This window comes from Phyllobates terribilis, unplaced genomic scaffold (assembly GCF_046119375.1).
Source record: "Phyllobates terribilis strain yellow unplaced genomic scaffold, ASM4611937v1 Scaffold_1__5_contigs__length_1240528914, whole genome shotgun sequence".
NCBI classification, from domain to species: Eukaryota; Metazoa; Chordata; class Amphibia; order Anura; family Dendrobatidae; genus Phyllobates; species Phyllobates terribilis.
The window spans coordinates 234,555,033-234,577,856 of record NW_027362761.1 but is presented as its reverse complement, the minus strand read 5'-3'; the positions used below and the strand labels follow the sequence as shown (position 1 = coordinate 234,577,856).

The window sequence follows — 22,824 nt, the reverse complement described above, 5'->3', positions numbered from 1 at the left end:
GAAGAAAAAAGTAACAAAAGATCTTGAAAAAAGAACTTGTGATGGTTGTGCCAACTCTATTGACTTTGGTGCTGAAAAATAATATAAATGTAGTTCTGCCAACTAGACATCTTATTAACCCCCCCAGACCTCATGCTTATGGTATATAATGCATAGTGGGAGTTTTAAGTGTACAAACATATGCACATATATACATGCATCTCTGAGCTGGCACTCGTGGAAGAACATAAATAAATATATATATAAATATATATATGCGTCCGTATATATATATTTCTATATACACACACACAGACGCATATGTATATATATTTTCTTTATGTTCTTCCATGGGTGCCAGCTCAGAGATGGATACATAATGTGCACTTAAACCTCCTCCTATATATACATAGAGTATAAATATATGTGTGCTTGGTAGATTTACCAAATACACATATCTAAGTATATCCATATTAGATCTATCTCCTCATGTCCTCCAGCTCAGTGATGCAGTAGGAGCGGGTGTGGGGGATGGAGGGCAGAACAGAAGACCCCTGTGTATGAGGATGAGTGTGGGCAGGAGGCTGGTGCTGACTGTCCCTTCATACAAGAAACTACTGTTCTCGTGAAAACCAAATTCCCAGCCGCTTTTCATGGGAAGCAGCCTGGCTCTGCGGCAACTCACTTCACTGTATGACTAAACCGGCACACAGGTGGTTAAATCTCCAGCACATCTGCAGCCAGCGGGGCTCTCCCCACGACATCCTGGCACCTGAGGGGTTAACCGTGCCTTCGGTGAGTAAGGTGTTAATGAGCGCCCATCCCCCGCCCCCTCAGTCTCCTCCATGTTCTGTTGCTGGTACAATTGGCCAGATGGGGGCTCATCTCGTATTTCAGCCCCTCCCGCCGCCATGTCTCCTCCTCCCATGTCTCCCCCACCTTTGTGCAGTGTCCTTCCCTCCTCCCGTGCTCTGTGCTGTAGGACAAGACCCAGGACTTGGGATGAACTCTCACTTTTGAGGTGAGACCCCCACTCTTTGCTCTGGCTGCTGGTCCTCTGCCCTCAGGACTGTGCCTGCCCTTACCTGCCCTGTGCCCTCCATGCCACCTCCCCTGGAGTCACTTCCTTGTGCTCATTCACCTTCCTCCTGGGCAGGTGGCAGTGCCAGCTCTGCCCTGATTCCTATAGCCGGGGATGTGGGACATTTTCACAGTTTCTGTTTGTCTTGCATTGTTCCAGGTGCCAGGCTGTGTGAGGACACCTATTTTTTCTGGGGAAACTCCATTGGCATGTGAGTGACTGGCACAGAGGACGCAATGCCAGTAAGTGACTAGTTCTTGTCAGTGATTGTATGGCCCAGGCCGGGCATGTCCTCCGGGTTATTCCCGTGTTTGTCCTCGGCTTACGTGTGGGGTGTGTATGGGGAAAGTCACAGCGGGTGACATCATTAGGGTGTAAGTGCAGCATGGAGCTGGAGACAGGCACCAGGGGTTGTTTGTTTGTTTTTAATATTATTTTGTATTTTTTTTCCTTTGTTTTACTTATTAATCTCCATCTTTTTTTTTTTTTTTTTTTTTTCTCCTTTGGTTTCTAAATCTCTATTATTTTTATTTAGAATTTTTTTCCTCCTATGATTTAATAATCTATCTCGATGATCGTAATAGTCCGGCTCCCTAGGATGACATGTGATTAATTTAACAAAAGTTCTTCCTCTAATTATACCGTTGTTAATGATTTGAGTCACCAGTCTTCTCCGCATTATTTTACCTTGCACCATAATGATCGTAAGCATAATTTTATTTACGCCTCCCTTTATTCTCTCCTTTTAGTGTTACACCGGTTGTATGATCACGTTACATTTGGGGCAAAAGATTAGTGTATATGCTAGAAAAAGTCCAATAACACACACATTTAGTGTGCCCATAAACTTCCATTATACATATATTTGCTAAAAGTATCTCCAGCACCCCCATTGAGAATGAACGGAGTGATGGTGCCCATGCTCAACCTCGCTCCATTCAGACATGTCTCTTCTTCAGTTCTCAGGATTGGTGGGGGTCCCAGTCGTCAGACCCCATCAATCAGGAAGTAATCCCTTAGCCTGGATTTCTATCATGTGTTTGTAGTTTTAACCTATGTAAATTAGTTGTCCATACCTAGAAATTATTACTTGTAGTATTAGTACTTGCGGAGGCCATTCTTGGTGCCATTTAAAATACCATTTTGCTTAGGGAAACGTGTCCTTTACTACCGCCATGTAGAGGGAGTGCTCCATACTATACAAGAGGAAACCCCTGCCTGATGGTTGCATTTCTGGAAATGACCATCAGATACTCAGAATATAAGAGAAAAAGAGAAGAAAAACCGGCACCAAAAATCAACCTCCCCAGAACAGTGTTGTTTCATGGATGTGGTTTTTTTTTTTATCACCAAACCAATGGGACCTCGGATGCAACATCAATAAATAGTAAATCTAATATTGTCAGTAAAAATAAGAAAGGTGGCACTCGCCATCCCCTAAAAGATCCTTTATTGTTTATAGATTAAAACCTGAAAGCAAGAGAATTACGTGGACACATGGTGGACCACCATGTGTCCACATAATTCTCCTGCTTCCATGTTTTAATCTATATACAATAAAGGACGGCGAGTGCCACCTTTCTTATTTTTACTGGCAGATACTCAGAATAGTTTTTCTAGTCACGGATTCATAGTTCGTTGGTAGTTTGAAATATTTGGCTGAGTGTAAGGAGCATTTAGTTGGTGACCAAAGTTTTAGGAAATAGTTGTACCAACAAGGGGAGGGTTGGTGATTTCGATGCTAAGATAAACACTAAAATGCGTCATTACTATGGGCTCAGGCTGCTTACACACAGCTGTACTACAGAAACAATTTAGCTTCTGTATTACAGATTCAATACTTAGATCACCATGGATTAGTTCAGAAGAACTGCAGGAGGCAAGGGCATAACTACAGATGCATGGATTGTAGTCGCACCTGGGCAAAAGGGGGGCAAAAGGTTCCTTTGGCCCATATAAGAAAACTAGTACTATCAAAGACCTATGACAGTAGGGTGCCCTGTCGGACATTTTACATTGATGGCCAAGAATTTCAAGTTACGCCACTGACAAAAGGTCCAAGTCTGGTTTTGTAGAACTATGGGTGGTCCAAATGTGCATGCTTCAAGGATCCTAAGAGGCCAAATTCAGATGGCATGGCAATAACAATTTTACTAATAGTATAGGAATTAGCTACAGTTCTAATGGACACGCAGTGCTGACATGACTCATTGTATAGAGTGCAAAAATAATTCCTCTTGTGTAAAGGAATACTTTAAGGCTATGGGATGATGAAGTGTGACATAAACTTTATCTATCTCCCCAGTTATGTGGTGCTAGCCAAAATGTATCATAAAGAAATAAAAATCTGGTAATAATTAGGTTGTGAAGAGTAAATCTGAATGTTTACTGCAGTCATAAGCAATAAGGGCACCTGGAAAAGAAGACCCTTTCCCTAGTTTGCTCTTCATACTTGGCCTGGTTCTTCTTTTTCTTCCGAAATGATGTGCACATGCCCCAATTCTGCTGAGATTTTCTACATTTCAGTGAACATTCTTGCACTTGTCCCTCAGCATTTGGCAGCAAACTCGCATTCTCCGCTTGTCATGTTGCCGAAGGCCAGTTTTAATTAAAGAATGCTAAAATAAAATGTAGAAGTAAAGTTTCCTGAAACCTCCATTTTTTTGAGGGACCGTCTGATCCCTTAGCGTGTATTCATCTTGTTGATTTCTTGTTCTTATAGAGATCAGCTGCTGTTAGAGGTATCTAGCAGCTGCCTAATCCTCTCTCCCCATTGAGAACACATGAACACTCAGCCAAGCGTGCATGTGGGGGTGGAAGTGGCTTTGAAGAATAGCTATTCACAGTGCACGGGAAACTTTACTGAGATTGGTGGCAGTGTTGTTGTTTAGCAGCATTTCTGTCCATATGACATCACATGGCGCTTGTCATGTTGCACAACCAGGTAATCACAATGTCCTTTGTCTAGGACTGCTTACAAATCCACTATCACTAGTCACTTAAAAACCCTGATAGGAGAAATGATTGTGATGGTATTGAAGTAGGTTAGGCAAGTCAGACATGCACATTACGTATATGTCAGATCGTCCATTATTCTCCTTCCCCCACTTTAGAAAGAAATGTACACTGTATGGAGTACCTATTGGGACTTGTGGGCATGACTGCTATATGTTAGAAAATTTTCCTGGGATATATACTTCCTTTCTCACTGAGAATGGAGATGTGAACAGGTCCATACACGTTTGTTTCTAATTTCAGCGTAGAGTAATTGCTGTAACCCAGCTTTCAGAAATGCTGTGACGATGCATGTCCTGCTACAGTACTTGCCTCTGGCAGCACCCACTGACACTGGATGATGACCCCTATAGCAGCAGGAATGGCCACCACATTTCCTATTCTTTCCAGAAACTGATAAAATCCAGAAAAGTTTGAACAGCGTTGTAAGTATCACATCAGAAGACAAGTGAAGGAGGTATAGGCGACCTTCTGATGTTTGAAGGAAATGCTTTATTTTCCAGACTTCAGCAGTTCTGCCTGTTGGCCGGAGCTTGGAATGATATGCACTTTCCTCTAAGTGCTTCCACCCTGATTATTCTGGGAAGACGTTGCATTATCCCAGTAATTGTGGTTTTTCTCTGCTGTGTAGTTAATGGTGTAATGTAAGATCATGCTGTCCAAAATTATCCACAAAGGCCAAGACATCCTGAAAGAAGGAGCCTCCCAATGGCCACAGAGCTATACATTCCCATTCTGAAGGCAGCCAGCTGTCCTCTAGTCTGAGCAACTGGAGGATTGAGAAGGGGGTTGGGGTTTAGTCATGGGAGAGGAGAGCTTGTGCATGCACATTTTCCATAAGCATGTCAGTGAGATTTGGTATTATGTTGCAGGAGCTGTCGTTGTCAGGACATGACTAGCTGGCTGTTTGAAGGGCAGATTAAGAAGCCCGATGGTGACGTATGAGGAGAATCAAATGGGATGTCATGTCTATCTAATTTACAAATTGTATGAGAGCAGCTTCTGATCCGGTTTATACTGGGCATTGACTTGGACACAGTGCTCTCTTTCTCTTTATTCTGTATCGGGGATGATGTCACCTCCACATGTTCTGTTCTCTTAAAGAGACAGGAGCCTTCTGTACAATGGGAGAAAGACATGGCAGGGTAAGCAAGGGGCTCATATCAAATCCTGATGCATTAACCTTCCGAAGTAAGGATGGCTTTGTGTATGTAGAGGTCGCGATGAGCTTCACAGCATCCTGAGGTTCCAGATTGAGATGTTCAATGAATAATGCTGTTCATTGTCGAGTTGTCGTCTCTGGACTGATGCAGTTGTTCACCTTTAATATTGGAAATCCTGTGCTTTTCAGATTACTAGATTATCCAAATTACAGCCGGGTGTGTCTGTATCTGATGTATCATTAAACCGTGGACATTATCTCGGTTTGCTTGTATTGCAGGATCTTCTGTCCAGAGTTAATATGCATGCCATTGACTTCAGGGTTGCCTTCAGGGACATTCTCTATGTAAATTAGCTAATGATGGGTGTTTTTTTAATTTTCTTTTAAAATAGATTGTGATTATCTAAATCCTATATATTTTAAAGGAGCAACATAACCTAAAGTCTGTCATCCCAGTCTCCACAATTAGTGATGGTTTTGACTGGCACCTTTACTTTTTTACCAATACTGATAATTATCAGTATTAGAAAAAGGTAAAGGCGCCATAGTCAACTTAATTATGATTAACGTAATTATTGTATTTTTTGCAATGGAAAAAAAAAAATGTACATACATGAATCCAGTATGTCCCCACCTTTTTTTGTGGTTGTATGTTTTATTTCTTGATTAGGTGACCAGGGTGCAGAACAACAAGATGGTTGAGTAGCATGCGTGGTGTTCTCCAACAGGTGTGCACCATGTAGTCATTTGTCAGACTGGTGTAGAATTTCTCTTCTGATTCCTGCATCTCCATTTTAATATACATTTATTTCCATTTAGGCACAGCTGGCACAGGCCTTATATGACAATGCTGCTGAGAGTCCTGAAGAGCTTAGTTTTCGTCGAGGTGACGTGATGTTGGTTTTAGATCAAGACCCTCCGACTCTTAGTGGATGGTGGAGATGCTCGCTTAAAGGGAAGCAGGGAATTGCTCCTGGAAACCGTTTACGGCTTCTTCCGGTGACAGAATCACAGGAAAATGAATACCAAGCACCTCGACTTCTTGGAGCTACTGTTGTGATGTCAAAACTGCAAAACCCTGACAACAAAGAAAAAGATTATAAAGATGAAGAAGAGAGCCCATCATGTACAGAGGTAAGATGAAGGCTCAGAACACACTCAATAGATTGATAAGATGGCAGAAATAGTTATAGAGACTAATTTTCTTCTCCTTTCTCTCTTAGGTATATCAAGTTCCACCGATCGCCCGCCTTTGTATATCACCACCTACATCTGACAATGATATTTATAACTCTCCACGTCAGATTGAGCTGCCTCAGCCTGACCCACAGGAGGTGAGAAATATCTAAAATCCCTGTCCTGATAAAATGGAGGAGCTACATGGTCTAACTTACATGACTTTAGAAAAGGGGCTTTTGTGTTAAGCATCATCATCAATCAAACTATGTCAATGCATCGGTATGCATTTTGACTGGGAATTTCAGTTAGTATAGGAGCCATCTCATTTATACTTTTATTTTTCTACCCATGTCCTGCAGGTTTACAATATGCCATCATCATTACTGAAAGATACACATTCTAGTATGTATGATAGTCCTGTGTTGCGACTAAAAGAAGTGAAGGATGATGCCGTACCACCACCTGAAGAGATTCCAGAAGACATTTATGATGTGCCACCAACATTTCAAAATGTACCACTAGATGATAATGAGGAAGATGAGGGGATTTATTCCATGCCCTCTAACCTGAAACGAGTGTCTGGTCTTCATAATCTATATGAAGCACCTGAAGATATTCTTAGTTGTGGTCACTTACCAGAACCCACTGACCCACCACAGACCCACCGTCTTTCAGTTTCAAGCACTGGCAGTGGTCGATCTGTAGATTCTGGTGGAAGTAGAGAGTCTAGTCTACCATCCCTTTTGACTAGAGATCCTCGTACTGATGGGCTTTGTACAGTGGAGGCATTGCGACTACAGCATCAAGAATTACAAAAGGCAATGATAATTGTAAGAGATAGCCCTCAGGAAGGTACACGACGAGGATGTGTAGAAAGTCAAGGAACCACTCAAGGTGTTGAAGTCCTTAAAGATTTTGTTGGATTGGCGCAAATTGTTCTTCTCCACTCTTGCCAAGCATCAGATCCATCGCTCCATCGAGAACTTTCTGGACATTTTGAGCAACTGGAACATTCATTGCGGGCAGTACAGGATGGTGGCACGGAGTTGTTATCATTGACTCATTTAATTCAGGAGCAGAGTGGGTGTATAGTGGCCTTGGTGAATGCAAATGCACCGCTTCTCTTCCCACGACCACGGCTTTCTTCTAGTGAAAGCCTTTCACGACGGCCTCTTCCTGCCATTCCCAGTGCTTCTCCTGCATCGCATCGCAAGGGCAGCATTCAGGATCGACCTCTGCCACCACCACCTATCCTTCATCGCACACCTAGTGATCCAGGGGAGGATGTTGACAGTGAATACGAGAGGATTCAATGCAGAGACAATCACTACGTCCATTTACAGGTGCGTTAAAGCTCATACATTAATCCTTTGTCACCTTCTTGATTCTGGTACCTATTGGTTTAAAGAAACCATTTTGATTTGTTTTTGTTTTTTTACCAGGGTACAAATGCGCAAACCACTCCGAAATCCAAAGACCAACAGAAGACTGTGGATCAGAAACCTTTACAGGAGAGAAAGGTAAAAGTTGGTTATTTGTGGCTGGTAAAGTAAAGCCAATATGCTTATATAAACTGTATCTGTCTATAAGGAAATACAGCTAAATCTTTTCCTGCATCAAGGTCAAGTTTGGATAATTTTGACTTTCTCAGGGCCAAGATGAAGGTTTTCATGTATGGTCACCAACCTTGACTTGTGTGAAAATGACTTATAGCCATTACTGACCATTTTGGACGATACAATACAATACCAGGCTGCGCTGCTGTAATGAAGAATCCTTAGGACCAAGATGAGTTGAATGTTCTTTTTTTCCACAATGTGTTTCAATGCTGGACTACCACTTTTTTCAAGTAAAAAAAAAACAATTGCTTCGTTTTATCACTTGAAAAAGACTCTAGTCCAGCATTGAATCGCCTTGTGAAAATAAACATTCAACTCATCTTGGTCTTAAGGATTCTTCATTCCAGCAGCGCAGCCTGGTATTGTGTTATCGTCCAAATTGGTCAACTATCCTGGAGATCATCCCCCTTCCACCAGGCAACAGCAGCTGATATTTTCAGGTGTTCATAGGAGTTGTGCCTGCACAACCTGCTTAGGTGAGGACCTTCCTTTTGCTTTCCTTGTACCCAAAAGGGTATCATCCCATGGTCTTGTGCGCTTTTGTTTCCCTACAGTTTTTCTACTTCTAGCCATTGTTTGCTTTCTATTCAAATCAGGTCTAAACTTTATGTAGTGTTGTCCGGATTTACATTTCTGTAGTCTGTATGCACAATATGCTGTGCACCTTAAGCCCCTAACAATTTGGAGAGGTATCTCCTCTTATGATGTAAAGGAAAATTCTCTCTGTGAACCTCAAGTGGATGGGTCCTTGCCTGCATCAAAGAAACTGACAGGCCTCCTGAGACTTCTTATTTTAGCAGTTTCTTGGATATTTAGTGGATCTTTTATTAAAAAGCTTGAGGGAAGATCGCTGGCATTCAGTTGAAGGAAAGGGAGAGCAATTTTTTTTTTCTGATTTAAATACTTAAATTAGATTAATGTATTTTTAGCATTGTTTTTCCTTGTAGTTTTCAAGTGAACTTGTCACTAGATTCATGCTATCTCGACAAAGGGCAGTATCAGACACTGGCTGCATGATTGCATCAATGTATGTTATACAATAAAACATTTCAGTGTATCAGACTAAACATACTTTGAAAAGCCATGGACTATGGCCCCTATTCATCATTTGCGGTTTATCAAAGTCACTTTTTTGTTTAGTGGTATTTTCTGATGTTTTTTTTCCCAAATACTTCATGAATTAAAAAAATGTTCTTTATTTTTGTGTTTGGCCATCTCTTGCAACTACTTAGTGCAAAAAATCGCAAATACTTTAAAAGTTGCGCATTTGTCTAAAATAATGCGCCAAATTAAAGGGGAATCTGTCAGCAAGATTACACCCCTCTCCCCAAACGATTTTTATCAGCATGTAGATCTTTCAAAGACAAGTCCAGAAATACCTTTACATGGCGAGTCTGTTCGTACTTTTCTGAGAAATTAGCGTTTGAATTGATATGTATATGAGACTGAAGAGCTATGGAAGATCTAAAGCCTCTGTCACTCCAGCTCTATTCCCCGCCCTGTTCTGCCTCCTCCTACTTGACTGACGGCTCATTTGCCTGAAGTCACACAGCATAGAGGCCATCTGTCACGCAGAAGGAGGAGGAACAGACTGTGAAGGTATTAATGGACATGTCTTTGAAAGGGCTACATGCACATATAAATAGTTTGAGGGGGGGGGGGGGTGAAATCCTGCTGACAGATTCCCTTTAAAAACTCTGCCAGAAACCTTACCCCATGCGGGGACTGAAGTGAGATGAACAAAAAAATGATCTGGTAAAGCTTGCATTTTATGAATCTAAGTTGTTGAGGAAAAATAAAAGACTAAGAAGAAACATTTTAAAAAAATTTGCAAATCTTATAGAAAATAAATGTGCATACACTAAAACCACTAAAACATATATAATTATTCCCCCCAACAATTGAGAAACAACAATGATGAATTGGGGCCTATTGGGTAGAATACTTTGAAAGGTCGCAAAATGTTTGTGTAACGCAAAGTTGCGCAACAATTTTCCGACTTTTGCCATTTTCATGCCAGTCCCGGCGGGACAACGCTCGACCATCTAATTCATTACCAGATGTGACTGGAGTAATATTTCTGGCAAAGCGCGCAGGCTGTAAGATGCACCTGATTCTTTAAGTGGCATATGCCACTTAATGAATTAGGCGCCTCTTACTCCGCCACACCACTTCATTAAGACAGTATACTTTTACCAGTCTTATAGAATCAGGCACTATGTGTCTTAACTGACTAGTCCAATGCTGTACCCTGCTGGCTTCTCCTCTCCCCGCATCCCATGATTGACAGGTGTCAACATAAGAAGAGACGTGTCAGTCACCTGGAGCAAGGTAGGGAGAAGACTTTATTGTTGCCTTAAAGGGAACCTGTCACCATGTTTTAACCCATATGAACAAAAAGCACCACCTTTTAAGCCCTATTATCACTCCAACAATCTATGTATAAGCCCCCCCCCCCTTGCTCCTTCTGGATGTCTCAGGTCTGTGCTTTGCGCCTCCAATTTCTCTCTGCAATCATCGGACCTTCTGTTTTGATTAATGTGGATTACGTTTCGTATGTCATCCACCCAGCGCTGCAAATCTCAAGTCTGTTTAGCTGAAACACACACATATGCAGTTGTGCCTTGCTCGTCCCGCCAGAGTGAAGCGCACCTGCGCAGGTAGACCTGCAACACCCATCAGACCGGTTCGCAGAAGAATTATGAAAGGTATCTTCATTGATCTGCAGGTGAGCTAGGGTAATTTATACACAGATTGCTGGAGTGATTTGTAAGAGGGCTTAAATGTGGTGCTTATACAGTTGTGCTCAAAAGTTTACATAATCCGGCAGAATTTTTGCTTTCTTGGCCTTGTTTCAGAGAATATGAATGATAACAAAAAAAAACTTTTTCTCCACTCATGGTTATTGGTTGGGTGAAGCCATTTATTGTCAAACTACTGTGTTTTCTCTTTTTAAATCTTAATGACAACAAAAATAAATCCAAATGACCCTGATCAAAAGTTCACATACCCCAGTTCTTAATACCGTGTATTCTCCACTTTGACATCAATGACAGCTTGAAGTCTTTTGTGGTAGTTGTGGATGAGGTTCTTTATTTTCTCAGATGATAAAGCTGCCCATTCTTCTTGGCAAAAAGCCTCCAGTTCCTGTAAATTCCTGGGCTGTCTAGCATGAACTGCGCGCTTGAGATCTCCCCAGAGTGGCTCAATGATATTTTAGGTCAGGAGACTGAGATGGCCACTCCAAAACCTTCACTTTGTTCTGCTGTAGCCAATGACAGGTCGACTTGGCCTTGTGTTTTGGATCGTTGTCATTTTGGAACGTCCAAGTACGTCCCATTAGCAGCTTCCGGTCCCATTAGCAGCTTCGGGGCTGATGAGTGCAAATTTGCCTCCAGTATTTGCTGATAACGTGCTGCATTCATCTTTCCTTGAACTTCTACCAAGTTTCCTGTGCCTTTGTAGCTCACACATCCCCAAAACATCAGCGATCCACCTCCGTGCTTTACAGTAGGAATGGTGTTCCTTTATCATAGGCCTTGTTGACCTCTCTCCCAAATGTAACGTTTATGGTTGTGGCCAAAAAGTTCAATTTTGGTCTCATCACTCCAAATTACCTTGTTCCAGGAGCTTTGAGGCTTGTCTCTGTGCTGTTTGGCGTATTGTAGGCAAGATGCTTTGTGGCATTTGCTCAGTAATGGCTTTCTTCTGGTGACTCGACCATGCAGCTCATTTTCTTCAAGTTCCTCCTTATTGTGCATCTTGAAACAGCCACATCGCTAGTTTTCAGAGTCCTGAATTTTAGCTGATGTTATTTGTGGGTTTTTCTTTGCATCCCAAACAATTTTCTTGGCAGTTGTGGCCGAAATCTTTGTTGAGCTACCTGACCGTGGTTTGGTTTGTACAGAGCCCCTGATATTCCATTTGTTAATCACAGTTTGAATGCTGCTGACTGGCATTATCAATTCCTTGGATATCTTTTTGTATCCCTTTCCTGTGTTATACAGTTCAACTACTTTTTCCCATAGATCCGTTAACAATTCTTTTGCTTTCTCCATGACTCACAATCCAGAAACGTCAGTAGCTGGATGAAAGATGCAAGAGTCTGTCTGAATCCCAGAAACTCACTCCGCTTTTATGCACACACACTGATTACAAGCAAACAGGTCACAGGTGAGGATGTTACCTTTAGTAGCCATTCAAACCCATTTGTGTCAAATTCTGTGCATGTTATCAGGCCAAAATCTCCAGGGTATGTGAACTTTTGATCAAGGTCATTTGGATGGTTTTGGTTGTCATTAAGATTTAAAAAGAGAAAACACAGTAGTTTGATAATAAATGGCTTCACCCAACCAATAACCATGAGTGGAGAAAAAGTTTTTTTTGTTATCATTCATATTCTCTGAAACAAGGCCAAGAAAGCAAAAATTCTGCTGGGGTATGTAAACTTTCGAGCACAACTGTAGTTCATATGGAGAAAACCAGGTTCCCTTTTAGACCTTTTTGCCAAGTTTTGTTGCAGGTTTAGCGAAATGATTCACAAATTGCTCCACAATAATTGACATACATAAAATCACTTGTGAAAAGTTGAAAATGATTAAACGGCAAAACATCTGAACAATCTATTCTCTGACTACAAGGCTAACACACAAAATGGAGTTTAGTAGAGGTGCAAATTAAAAGAAGAGTTGGGTACAAATGAAAAACTAGACAAAAAAACAGACAAAAATGCAGTTGGGCCACTAGTCCCTTGCCGGTTTCTCATATTTTGTGTAATACAGTCATGGTTGCAATCGTGCAGCCAGTGTCGGATTTGTGCTGCATGAATCTGATGACAGGTTCTCTTTCATTTCAAGTTTTAAAAATGTTGCATTTGTTCTATGTTGGTTTTCTTTTATTTAACTTGCTACATTTTTGCTACAAAGTATAAAGTACTTGTAGCCTGAAGCACACACATCCATAGTACAGCTAGATGCATGGGTGTCATAGTGTGAGGGATGAGATCTTAATAGCGTGAGTGGTTGTAAGTCGGGATTCACCAATTTACAATCCTGATGACGTAAGTAGGGCTCATAAATGGTTTGACGAATGATTTCTTAGATATCTGTTTAGCTCCTAATATTTTTTTATCAACTTGATGTTTTATTTCTATGAAGAACCTTCTACCCATACATATCTGCTACTAGAATCACTACAATTACCGTGAAAGTCATGTAATGATTTCCTGCAGCTATCTCTTCAGAAAACAGCAGGGTGTAATTAATAAAAAAAAATATGGAGGACACGTTGGTTAATTAATGTCAGTGTCTCATATCATTGGGAATAAGAAGCAGCTTCTACTGCTGTGTGAGTATGCCTCCTCCCTAAATGCATTAGCAGGACCTCTCTTCTTCTGTCAAGAGTACTTCCATTATTTGGTGATTTTATGTTTTATACATTTTTGCTTTACTTTTTTCTTTTTTACTTTACATAAAAATTTGAAAAATTGTTAATTTTAAGCAGTTTTGTATTTTGCAAAGAACATCACCAGTGCGGTCTCTTCCATGTATGGGGACTTTCCATTATAGCTGACATAGACATTTTATCACTTGGTGCATTGCCCTCCACTGGTTTGGCAGCTGTGTGACTGGAAAGTCTTCAGGACTAGTCACCAACGCTGGGAGGTATTCTTATGGCTATAAATGAGATAAAGGGGGAACTGAACATTTATGCCTCATAAGCACCAAGTTCCTGAAACCCTCCATATGAAATTGATCGCACACAGAGGTACAGTTTGGCCTCACAGGCTACTTTGGGTGATGATATTATGGCTCTAAACTACTTGAGCTTATGCCAACTACAAGTCTTTAACTTACTCCGGTGAAGGATGTTGCTACTGTATATGCAGTTAAAGGAGCTGTCCACAACTTGGACAGCCCTTTTCATTCCCCATGGTTGACCCCGTTAAGATAAAAAAGTTTATACTCCCTTCTTGTGCCGACGACATTTCAGTGGTGTCTGCACTAGGATTCCCGGGGCTCACTTGAGGTTGCTATGACACATGAGGCCTGCGCCAAATCAGCGCTGGCGTCACTGTCCCCACCTTCAGATATATAAGTAATTAATAGGAGGTGGGAGTGCAGCTACTGTTGGAACGGCGCCGGCACGAGAGGGGAGTATAAGCTTTTTTTTATGTTAAGGGGGCCAAACATAGGGAATGACAACCCCTTTAAGATTGATGTGTTATGGTGTAAAAATAAAGTTAATTACAAGTTATTGAGTCAAAAAATGAAGTCGACACAAGAAAAAGTATATTTTTAGCTGAAATGTTGTAATTACACAAGGATATACAGTACAGACCAAAAGTTTGGACACACCTCATTTAAAGATTTTTCTGCATTTTCATGACTATGAAAATTGTACATTCACACTGAAGGCATCAAAACTATGAATTAACACATGTGGAATTATATACTTAACAAAAAAGTGTGAAACAACTGAAAATATGTCTTATATTCTAGGTTCTTCAAAGTAGCCACCTTTTGCTTTGATGACTGCTTTGCACACTCTTGGCATTCTCTTGATGAGCTTCAAGAGGTAGGCACCGGAAATGGTCTTCCAACAATCTTGAAGGAGTTCCCAGAGATGCTTAGCACTTGTTGGCCCTTTTGCCTTCACTCTGTGGTCCAGCTCACCCCAAACCATCTCGATTGGGTTCAGGTCTAGTGACTGTGGAGGCCAGGTCATCTGGCGTAGCACCCCATCACTCTCCTTCTTGGTCAAATAGCCCTTACACAGCCTGGAGGTGTGTTTGGGGTCATTGTCCTGTTGAAAAATAAATGATGGTCCAACTAAACGCAAATCGGATGGAATAGCATGCCGCTGCAAGATGCTGTGGTAGCCATGCTGGTTCAGTATGCCTTCAATTTTGAATAAATCCCCAACAGTGTCACCAGCAAAGCACCCCCACACCATCACACCATCTCCATGCTTCACGGTGTGAACCAGGCATGTAGAGTCCATCCGTTCACCTTTTCTGCATCGCACAAAGACACGGTGGTTGCAACCAGAGATCTCAAATTTGGACTCATCAGACCAAAGCACAGATTTCCACTGGTCTAATGTCCATTCCTTGTGTTTTTTAGCCCAAACAAGTCTCTTCTGCTTGTTGCCTGTCCTTAGCAGTGGTTTCCTAGCAGACCATGAAGGCCTGCTGCATAAAGTCTCCTCTTAACAGTTGTTGAAGAGATGTGTCTGCTGCTAGAACTCTGTGTGGCATTGACCTGGTCTCTAATCTGAGCTGCTGTTAACCTGTGATTTCTGAGGCTGGTGACTCGGATAAACTTATCCTCAGAAGCAGAGGTGACTCTTGATCTTCCTTTACTGGGGCGGTCCTCATGTGAGCCAGTTTCTTTGTAACTCTTGATGATTTTTGCAACTGTACTTGGGGACACTTTCAAAGTTTGCCCAATTTTTCGCACTGACTGACCTTCATTTCTTAAAGTAATGATGGCCACTCGTTTTTCTTTACTTAGCTGCTTTTTTTCTTGCCATAATACAAATTCTAAACAGTCTATTCAGTAGGACTATCAGCTGTATATCCACCTGACTTCTGCACAACACAGCTGATGGTCCCAACCCCATTTATAAGGCAAGAAATCCCACTTATTAAACCTGACAGGGCACACCTGTGAAGTGAAAACCATTTCCGGTGACTACCTCTTGAAGCTCATCAAGAGAATGCCAAGAGTGTGCAAAGCAGTCATCAAAGCAAAAGGTGGCTACTTTGAAGAACCTAGAATATAAGACATATTTTCAGTTGTTTCACTCTTTTTTGTTAAGTATATAATTCCACATGTGTTAATTCATAGTTTTGATGCCTTCAGTGTGAATGTACAATTTTCATAGTCATGAAAATACAGAAAAATCTTTAAATGAGAAGGTGTGTCCAAACTTTTGGTCTGTACTATACATTCTGATGAACACCACAGCATCCTGGTCTGTGCGATTGTCTCATAAGTAGCAGTCCTGCTTGGAATATGGTTATACTGTAAACGTATGACATCAGCTCCCCGTTCCCAATAGTTCACAATGGTATTTAGGATATTATCTACCTGAACTGTGCCTCAAGGATGGTAAGATAGATATAATGAAAACATGCAAGATTGTTAAACAGTGCACTGTAGCTTTGCAGCACTGTGGTCCTGGGTTCAAATCCCACCAAAGACAACCTCTGTAAGGAGTTTGTATGTTCTCCCCATGTTTGCGTGGGTTTCCTCCTGGTTCTCACGTTTCTTCCCACACTCCAAGCACATACTGATTGGGAATTTTGATTGTAAGATCCAATGGGAACAGTGATGATGAGGTCTGTGGCATTAATGGCGCTATATAAGCAAGTAAAATTAAAAAACATATTGCAAATATTAGAGTGATTAATTATGGAAATGGCCAGTTTATCAATGTACTCCTTTTTACATGTTCTTACATTTTACAAGTACTGAACATTTTTTTATTTTTTCCAAGATTGACACCTGCCCAGAAGCGTCTGAAGAGGATCAGCATTTGCTTCGTTTTTATGCTTCTCAAAGCCATGGACATCTACAGACTCTTCAATCTTGTGTGAACACCTTCCTTGGGAGTGCAAGTTCTCAACCTCCACGTGTCTTTGTAGGACACGGAAAGCAGTTGGTGATCGCTGCACACAAGCTCGTGTTTATTGGGGACACACTGGGTCGACTGCTTAGTTGCAACCAAATTCAGGCTAGGCTAACAGGTGAAGGAGGTGCCCTGTGCCAGGCACTTAAGGAAGTAGTACTAGCAACTAAGGAGGCTGCTGCACTGTACCCATCTCCTGTTGCACTCAAAGCTATGGCGGTTAGTGTCTCTGTACTATGCACCTGTGCACAAAGCTTCACTGACCTTCTCCAGAAGATGGCCAGCTGAGACATGGACATTTGAAGTGTTACGGAGTGGAATGGGTTAATAGCTGGAGTAATACAATGTAACACATCAACGTCTATGGACATTTTGTGGATTGTTTTCCCTGTTTTTAAAGTATTTATTTTGTATAGGACAAACTGGCTCGTGTGATAATCTCAATACAGAAGCCTAAATGTCTGGTATACTCAGGTCAGCCATTCTCGTGCGTTTAACTGTTTTGTGTAAGGACAACACAATATCCTTAGTTACTTTACAACATGGCAAACTGATTAGAGCTACTCTCTAAATCCACCCTAGGGCCGGCTATTGTGGATGATGACTCTCAAGGTGACCACTAGTGTCATTCAATGTTCTGCCATCATAAACATGCACATCAGCTATAAGAGGAGTACTCGGGATTCCACCCCACCCTTTCCCTCAACCAGATGGGGCAAATTTCCATTGAATGCTGCAGGCACTGTGCATTATAGCATGCAGCTAATAACTTTACACCAGATATAACGTATATCTTCCAAATGTGCTGTAAAATAAAGGGGAAACCACATGCTGCTTTCCATACAAAATATTCCTAGAGCTGCTTCTTTAAGTAACCCTCTAAGCCCAGCAGAAAACAGTCACATACAGAATTTGCTGTGCGGTGGTAGTGCAACTTTCTGCAGCCAACAGTTTTATGAATCTGTCCTTGGTCTGTTCACCATGTCTCCAATTTGGCTTTTGCTGTAAAAGGTATCACCATGAAAATGCAGTCCAATCTGCAGGCACCTTGGTTATAGAGCAGGGGGAGCATAGTAGATTGATATATAGTTTCGTGAGAAAAGACTCGGCATAACCTGTGTAGTAATCATTTAATCCTCTGCTCTTTCTGGAGTTTTTTTGTCCAGTGGGCAGTCCCATCAGTGATTGACAGCTGTCTTTGCCCATTGGACAAAAAACTCCAGAAAGAGCAGAGAATTAAAAGATTAATACACAGGTTATGCTGAGTATTTTCTCACAAAACAAAAAAAAGCTCCCCCTGTTCTATAATTTGCTGCCTGCAGATTGGACTGCACTTTCATGGTGACAGGTTCCGTTTAATCATATTTAGAAGATCTCAGATGGGCATATCAACTATCCAGCTCTTCAGTGTATCCAGTGTCCCCCTAGTTCTAGTGAACTGAAATGACAGCACTGACGCTGAACTTCGGTGTCACATTCAGAACTGCATTATACATCTTTTTGATATTTGATGTGTGACAGGTACATGCAATTATTATTGTATTGCCTATGTCTACTTCTATATGGTATAGGTTATTAATAAAGGTATAATTTACCATCTATAAAGCAAGCACATGCAAGAATCAGGGAACCTGTACCAACTACCACTAAAGCATTGCAGAAAGAAATCCATCTTGTATGGAAACCGGAAGAGTTGATTTGTTTAGGAAATTAATGAAACGCCCATAAATGCCCAGTGACACTGGTTATACTTGGTGACAAAAATAACAATCTTAGTAAATGTGGGCCATACATTTTAAAGAAAACACCCTACCTACGTGCAGGCACCACTAGAAGTACAGCTGACACCAATCGTTATGCAGATGGAAAAATCTGCTGTATATTATGGTATCAGCAATGTGGATGAAATTTTAGTAAATGTTTGTTCACACTAGCATAGAAAAAATAAGTCCCATTCTCATCCAGAAAAGTGGTACGATTTTTCCTCACTTGTCATCCGTAGGCTGTCCATATGCAATCCATTGTTTTCCTCAGCAGCAATTAATCTTTTACAGTTTCCTATGTTACAGAATTGCAATGTATCCTTAAAAATCGGATGCTATACTGATGGTCTGTATTGCATCTGATCTTTTTCTCACACCCATGAGATTTAGTGATTTTGTGATTTTTTTTCTCATGCTGAATACAGCTGAGAAAGAATAGGCTGATCTGCACTTCCTCATGGAATAAAATTGGTCCGAGTGTAATCCCTTTTTTTCTCGTATTGCACTAGTCAGATTTATACCCTAGCGTGAGCGAACCCTATGGCTATGTGCACACGGTGCGTTTTTGATGTGGTAAATCCACGCGGCATTGGACCCAAAAAACGAATTGCAAACCTTGTCCCAGCATTTCCTAGGAGATTTTGCAAGATCTGTGCACATGATCAGGATTTTTCCTTACAGAATTTCATGTACGGAAAAAGAAGCAGCATGTCCATTCTTTGTGCGTTTTTCCTATAAAATGCATTGGAGAAACCGCATGGCAAATTCGCAGGCAAAAACGCATGAAAATGCATCAAAAACGTGTGGAATTTTTCGCAGCGTTTTTGCTGCCAAGAGATGCAGAACCTTGCAGAAACACTGCAGAAATTTCTGCATGCAAATCCTGAACATGCGCACATAACCTTAATGTCATCCACATGCTGCAGAGAAAGTTCACTAAGTGAGTACTGCAGTTGATTTGACAGCCAAAGCCTGTCAATTTATCCTGCATATCTTCACAGTCGATTTCACCGTTTATAATGCTGACTTTGCTGATGCAAAAATGTCCCATGTGGATATACCATAAGAAACAAAGTCACAGAACTTTAAATCCCAATGATATCATTAAGCAGAACATGTTATCCCACCCATAATATACACTGCTCAAAAAAATAAAGGGAACACTTAAACAACAGACTATAACTCCAAGTAAATCAAACTTCTGTGAAATCAAACGGTCTACTTAGGAAGCAACACTGATTGACAATCAATTTCACATGCTGTTGTGCAAATGGAATAGACAATAGATGGAAATTATTGGCAATTATCAAGACACCCTTAATAAAGGAGTGGTTCTGCGGGTGGGGACCACAGACCACATCTGAGTACCAATGCTTTCTGGCTTATGTTTTGGTCACTTTTGAATGTTGGTTGTGCTTTCACACTCGTGGTAGCATGAGACGGACTCTACAACCCAAAGAAGTTGCTCAGGTAGTGCAACTCATCCAGGATGGCACATCAATGCGAGCTGTGGCAAGAAGGTTTGCTGTGTCTGTCAGCGTAGTGTCTAGAGGCTGGAGGCGCTACCAGGAGACAGGCCAGTACACCAGGAGACGTGGAGGGGGCCGTAGGAGGGCAACAACCCAGCAACGGGACCGCTACCTCTGCCTTTGTGCAAGGAGGAACAGGAGGAGCACTGCCAGAGCCCTGCAAAATGACCTCCAGCGGGCCACAAATGTGCATGTGTCTGCACAAATGGTTAGAAACCGACTCCATGAGGGTGGTATGAGCGCCCGACGTCCACAGATGGGGGTTGTGCTCACAACCCAACACCGTGCAAGACGCTTGGCATTTGCCACAGAACACCAGGATTAGCAAAGGACGCCACTGGCGCCCTGTGCTCTTCACTGGCGCCCTGTGCTCTTCACAGATGAAAGCAGGTTCACACTGAGCAGACGTGACAGAGTCTGGAGACGCCGTGGAGAGCGATCTGCTGCCTGCAACATCCTTCAGCATGACCGGTTTGGCAGTGGGCCAGTAATGTTGTGGGGTGGCATTTCTTTTCAGGGTCGCACAGCCCTCCATGTGCTCGCCAGAGGTAGCCTGACTGCCATTAGGTACCGAGATGAGATCCTCAGACCTCTTGTGAGACCATATGCTGGTGCGGTTGGCCCTGGGTTCCTCCTAATGCAGGACAATGCCAGACCTCATGTGGCTGGAGTGTGTCAGCAGTTCCTGCAAGATGAAGGCATTGAAGCTATGGACTGGCCCGCCCGTTCCTCAGACCTGAGCACATCTGGGACATCATGTCTTGCTCCATCCACCAATGTCACGTTGCACCACAGACAGGTCATACACAATACTGAGCCTCATTTTGACTTGTTTTAACCCCTTTCCGACCATGTCAGTAATAGTACGTTGCTGTGCCCTGGGACTTATGGACCAGCTACGTATTCTTACGCGCGCTGCGATCGCGCCCGCACACAAGCGATTATCACAGCTGACACCCGCTGCTATGAGCTGGGAGCGGTCCCGCACCGCTCCTGGCACATTAACCCCTGCAATGCTGTGATCGAAGTCGATTGCAGCATTGCGGTGGCAAGGGGGGAGGTGATCGGTATACTCACCTCTCCTGCCGGCGTCCAGCGATGTCTGCGGCGGCTTCCGGATGTTGCCATGACAACCCGATGTCGTCATGACAACATCCGGGTCACCAGGAGGCAGGACGTTACTTTGGTCATGCGCAGTGCGCGACCAAAGTAATGTCTCCCCTGTGTGCAGCGCTGACAGGCTGCATGACAAAGGAAGCTGCTGCTCTCTATGCCATGCAGCCGATCAGGCTGCAAAAAGTGAAAGTCCCATAGTGGGACAATGTGTAAAAGTAAAAAAAAAAGTAGAAAAGTGAAAAAAAAAAAAAAATTGTAAAAATATAAAAAAAAAAGAAAAAAATAATCCCCCAAAAATAAAAATATATTGAACCCATAATATTTATTATGGAAAAAAAAAAGAAACCAATAAAAGTACACCTATTTGGTATCGCCGCGTCCAGAACGACCTGACCTATAAAACTGGCAAAAAAAAATTTTGGAAAAAATTTTGAAAATTTAGCAATTTTCAAACTTTTAATTTTTAAGCCCTTAAACCAGAGAGTCATGTCACACAAGATAGTTAATGAATACATTTACCACATGTCTACTTTATAACATCATCATTTTTTAAACATTTTTTTTTCTTAGGAAGATAGAAGAGTTAAAACTTGACCAGCGATTTCTCATTTTTAGAACAATCTACAAAACCATTTTTTAGGGATCACATCACATTTGACGTGACTTTGAGGGGGTTAAAAGGACATAAAATACCCAAAAGTGACACCGTTCTAAAAATTGTACCCCTCAAGGTGCTCAAAACCACATTCAAGAAGTTCATTAACCCTTCAGGTACTTCCCAGAAACTAAAGCAATGTGGAAGGAAAAAATTAACATTTTTCACAACAATTTTACAAGGGTAAGGCTGTGTGCCCACGATGCGTTTTTGGTGCATTTTTTGGTGCGTATTTGCAGCGCGTATACGCTCCAGAAACGCATTGCATACCTTATCCCATGACTTCCTATGACATTCTGCAAGTTCCGTGCACATGGTCAGGATTTTTTCTGCGCAGATTTTACTCGCAGAAAAAATACGGACATGGCCAATTCTTGTGCGTTTCTGCATTTGTATTTGCCTATACAATGCATTGGAAAAACGCATGGCAAATACGCATGCAAAAACGCGTCAAATACGCATGTAAAAACCGCATGCGTTTTTCTGCCAAGGAGATGCAGAAATGCTCAGGAAAATTTCTGCTTCATTTCTGCATCGTGGGCACTAAGCTTAATAGGAGAAAATGGACCCCAAAATTTGTTATGCAATTTCTCCTGAGCACGTCAATACCCCATATGTGGGGAAAACTACTGTTTGGGCACATGGCAGGGCTTGAAAGGGAAGACGCATCATTTGACTTTTTGAATGCAAAATTTCCTGGAAACATTAGCGGATACCATGTCGTGTTTGGAGAGCCCCTGTTGTGCCTAAACAGTGGAAACCCCCCACAAGTGACCCCATTTTGGAAACTAGGCCCCTCAAGGAACTTATCTAGAGGTGTGGTGAGCACCTTGAACCCCTAGGTTCTTCACAGAAGTTTATAACGTTGAGCCGTGAAAATAAAAAAATCTAATTTTTCTCACAAAAATGTTCTTTTAACCCCAATTTTTTTATTTTCACAAGAGTAACTGGAGAAAATGCACCACACAATTTGTTGTGCAATTTTTCCTGAGTATGCCAATAACCAATATGTGGAGTAAAACTACTGTTTTGGCACACGGCAGGGCTCGGAAGGGGAGTAGCGGCATTTGACTTTTTGAATGCAAAATATGC

General features: G+C 41.9%; 1 protein-coding gene across 8 annotated transcripts; it reads left to right on the top strand.

The window, feature by feature from the left end:
• The first annotated feature begins 606 nt into the window (after positions 1-606).
• EFS (embryonal Fyn-associated substrate) lies at positions 607-17,519 on the top strand. 8 transcript variants are annotated; one of them, XM_073671063.1, is made up of 9 exons: positions 850-1,000; positions 1,220-1,302; positions 4,319-4,500; positions 5,908-5,965; positions 6,057-6,371; positions 6,461-6,571; positions 6,776-7,759; positions 7,859-7,936; positions 16,538-17,519. In XM_073671063.1, the coding sequence occupies exons 4-9, from the start codon at positions 5,945-5,947 to the stop codon at positions 16,955-16,957; spliced, it is 1,929 nt and encodes a 642-aa protein (XP_073527164.1). In that variant the 5' UTR covers positions 850-1,000; positions 1,220-1,302; positions 4,319-4,500; positions 5,908-5,944; the 3' UTR covers positions 16,958-17,519. The 8 variants fall into 8 exon arrangements, with proteins under 8 accessions (XP_073527160.1, XP_073527165.1, XP_073527167.1 ...); XM_073671059.1 differs by lacking the exons at positions 850-1,000; positions 4,319-4,500; positions 5,908-5,965 and adding exons at positions 607-774; positions 4,948-5,220; XM_073671064.1 differs by lacking the exons at positions 850-1,000; positions 4,319-4,500 and adding an exon at positions 609-774.
• Positions 17,520-22,824: the final 5,305 nt, after the last annotated feature.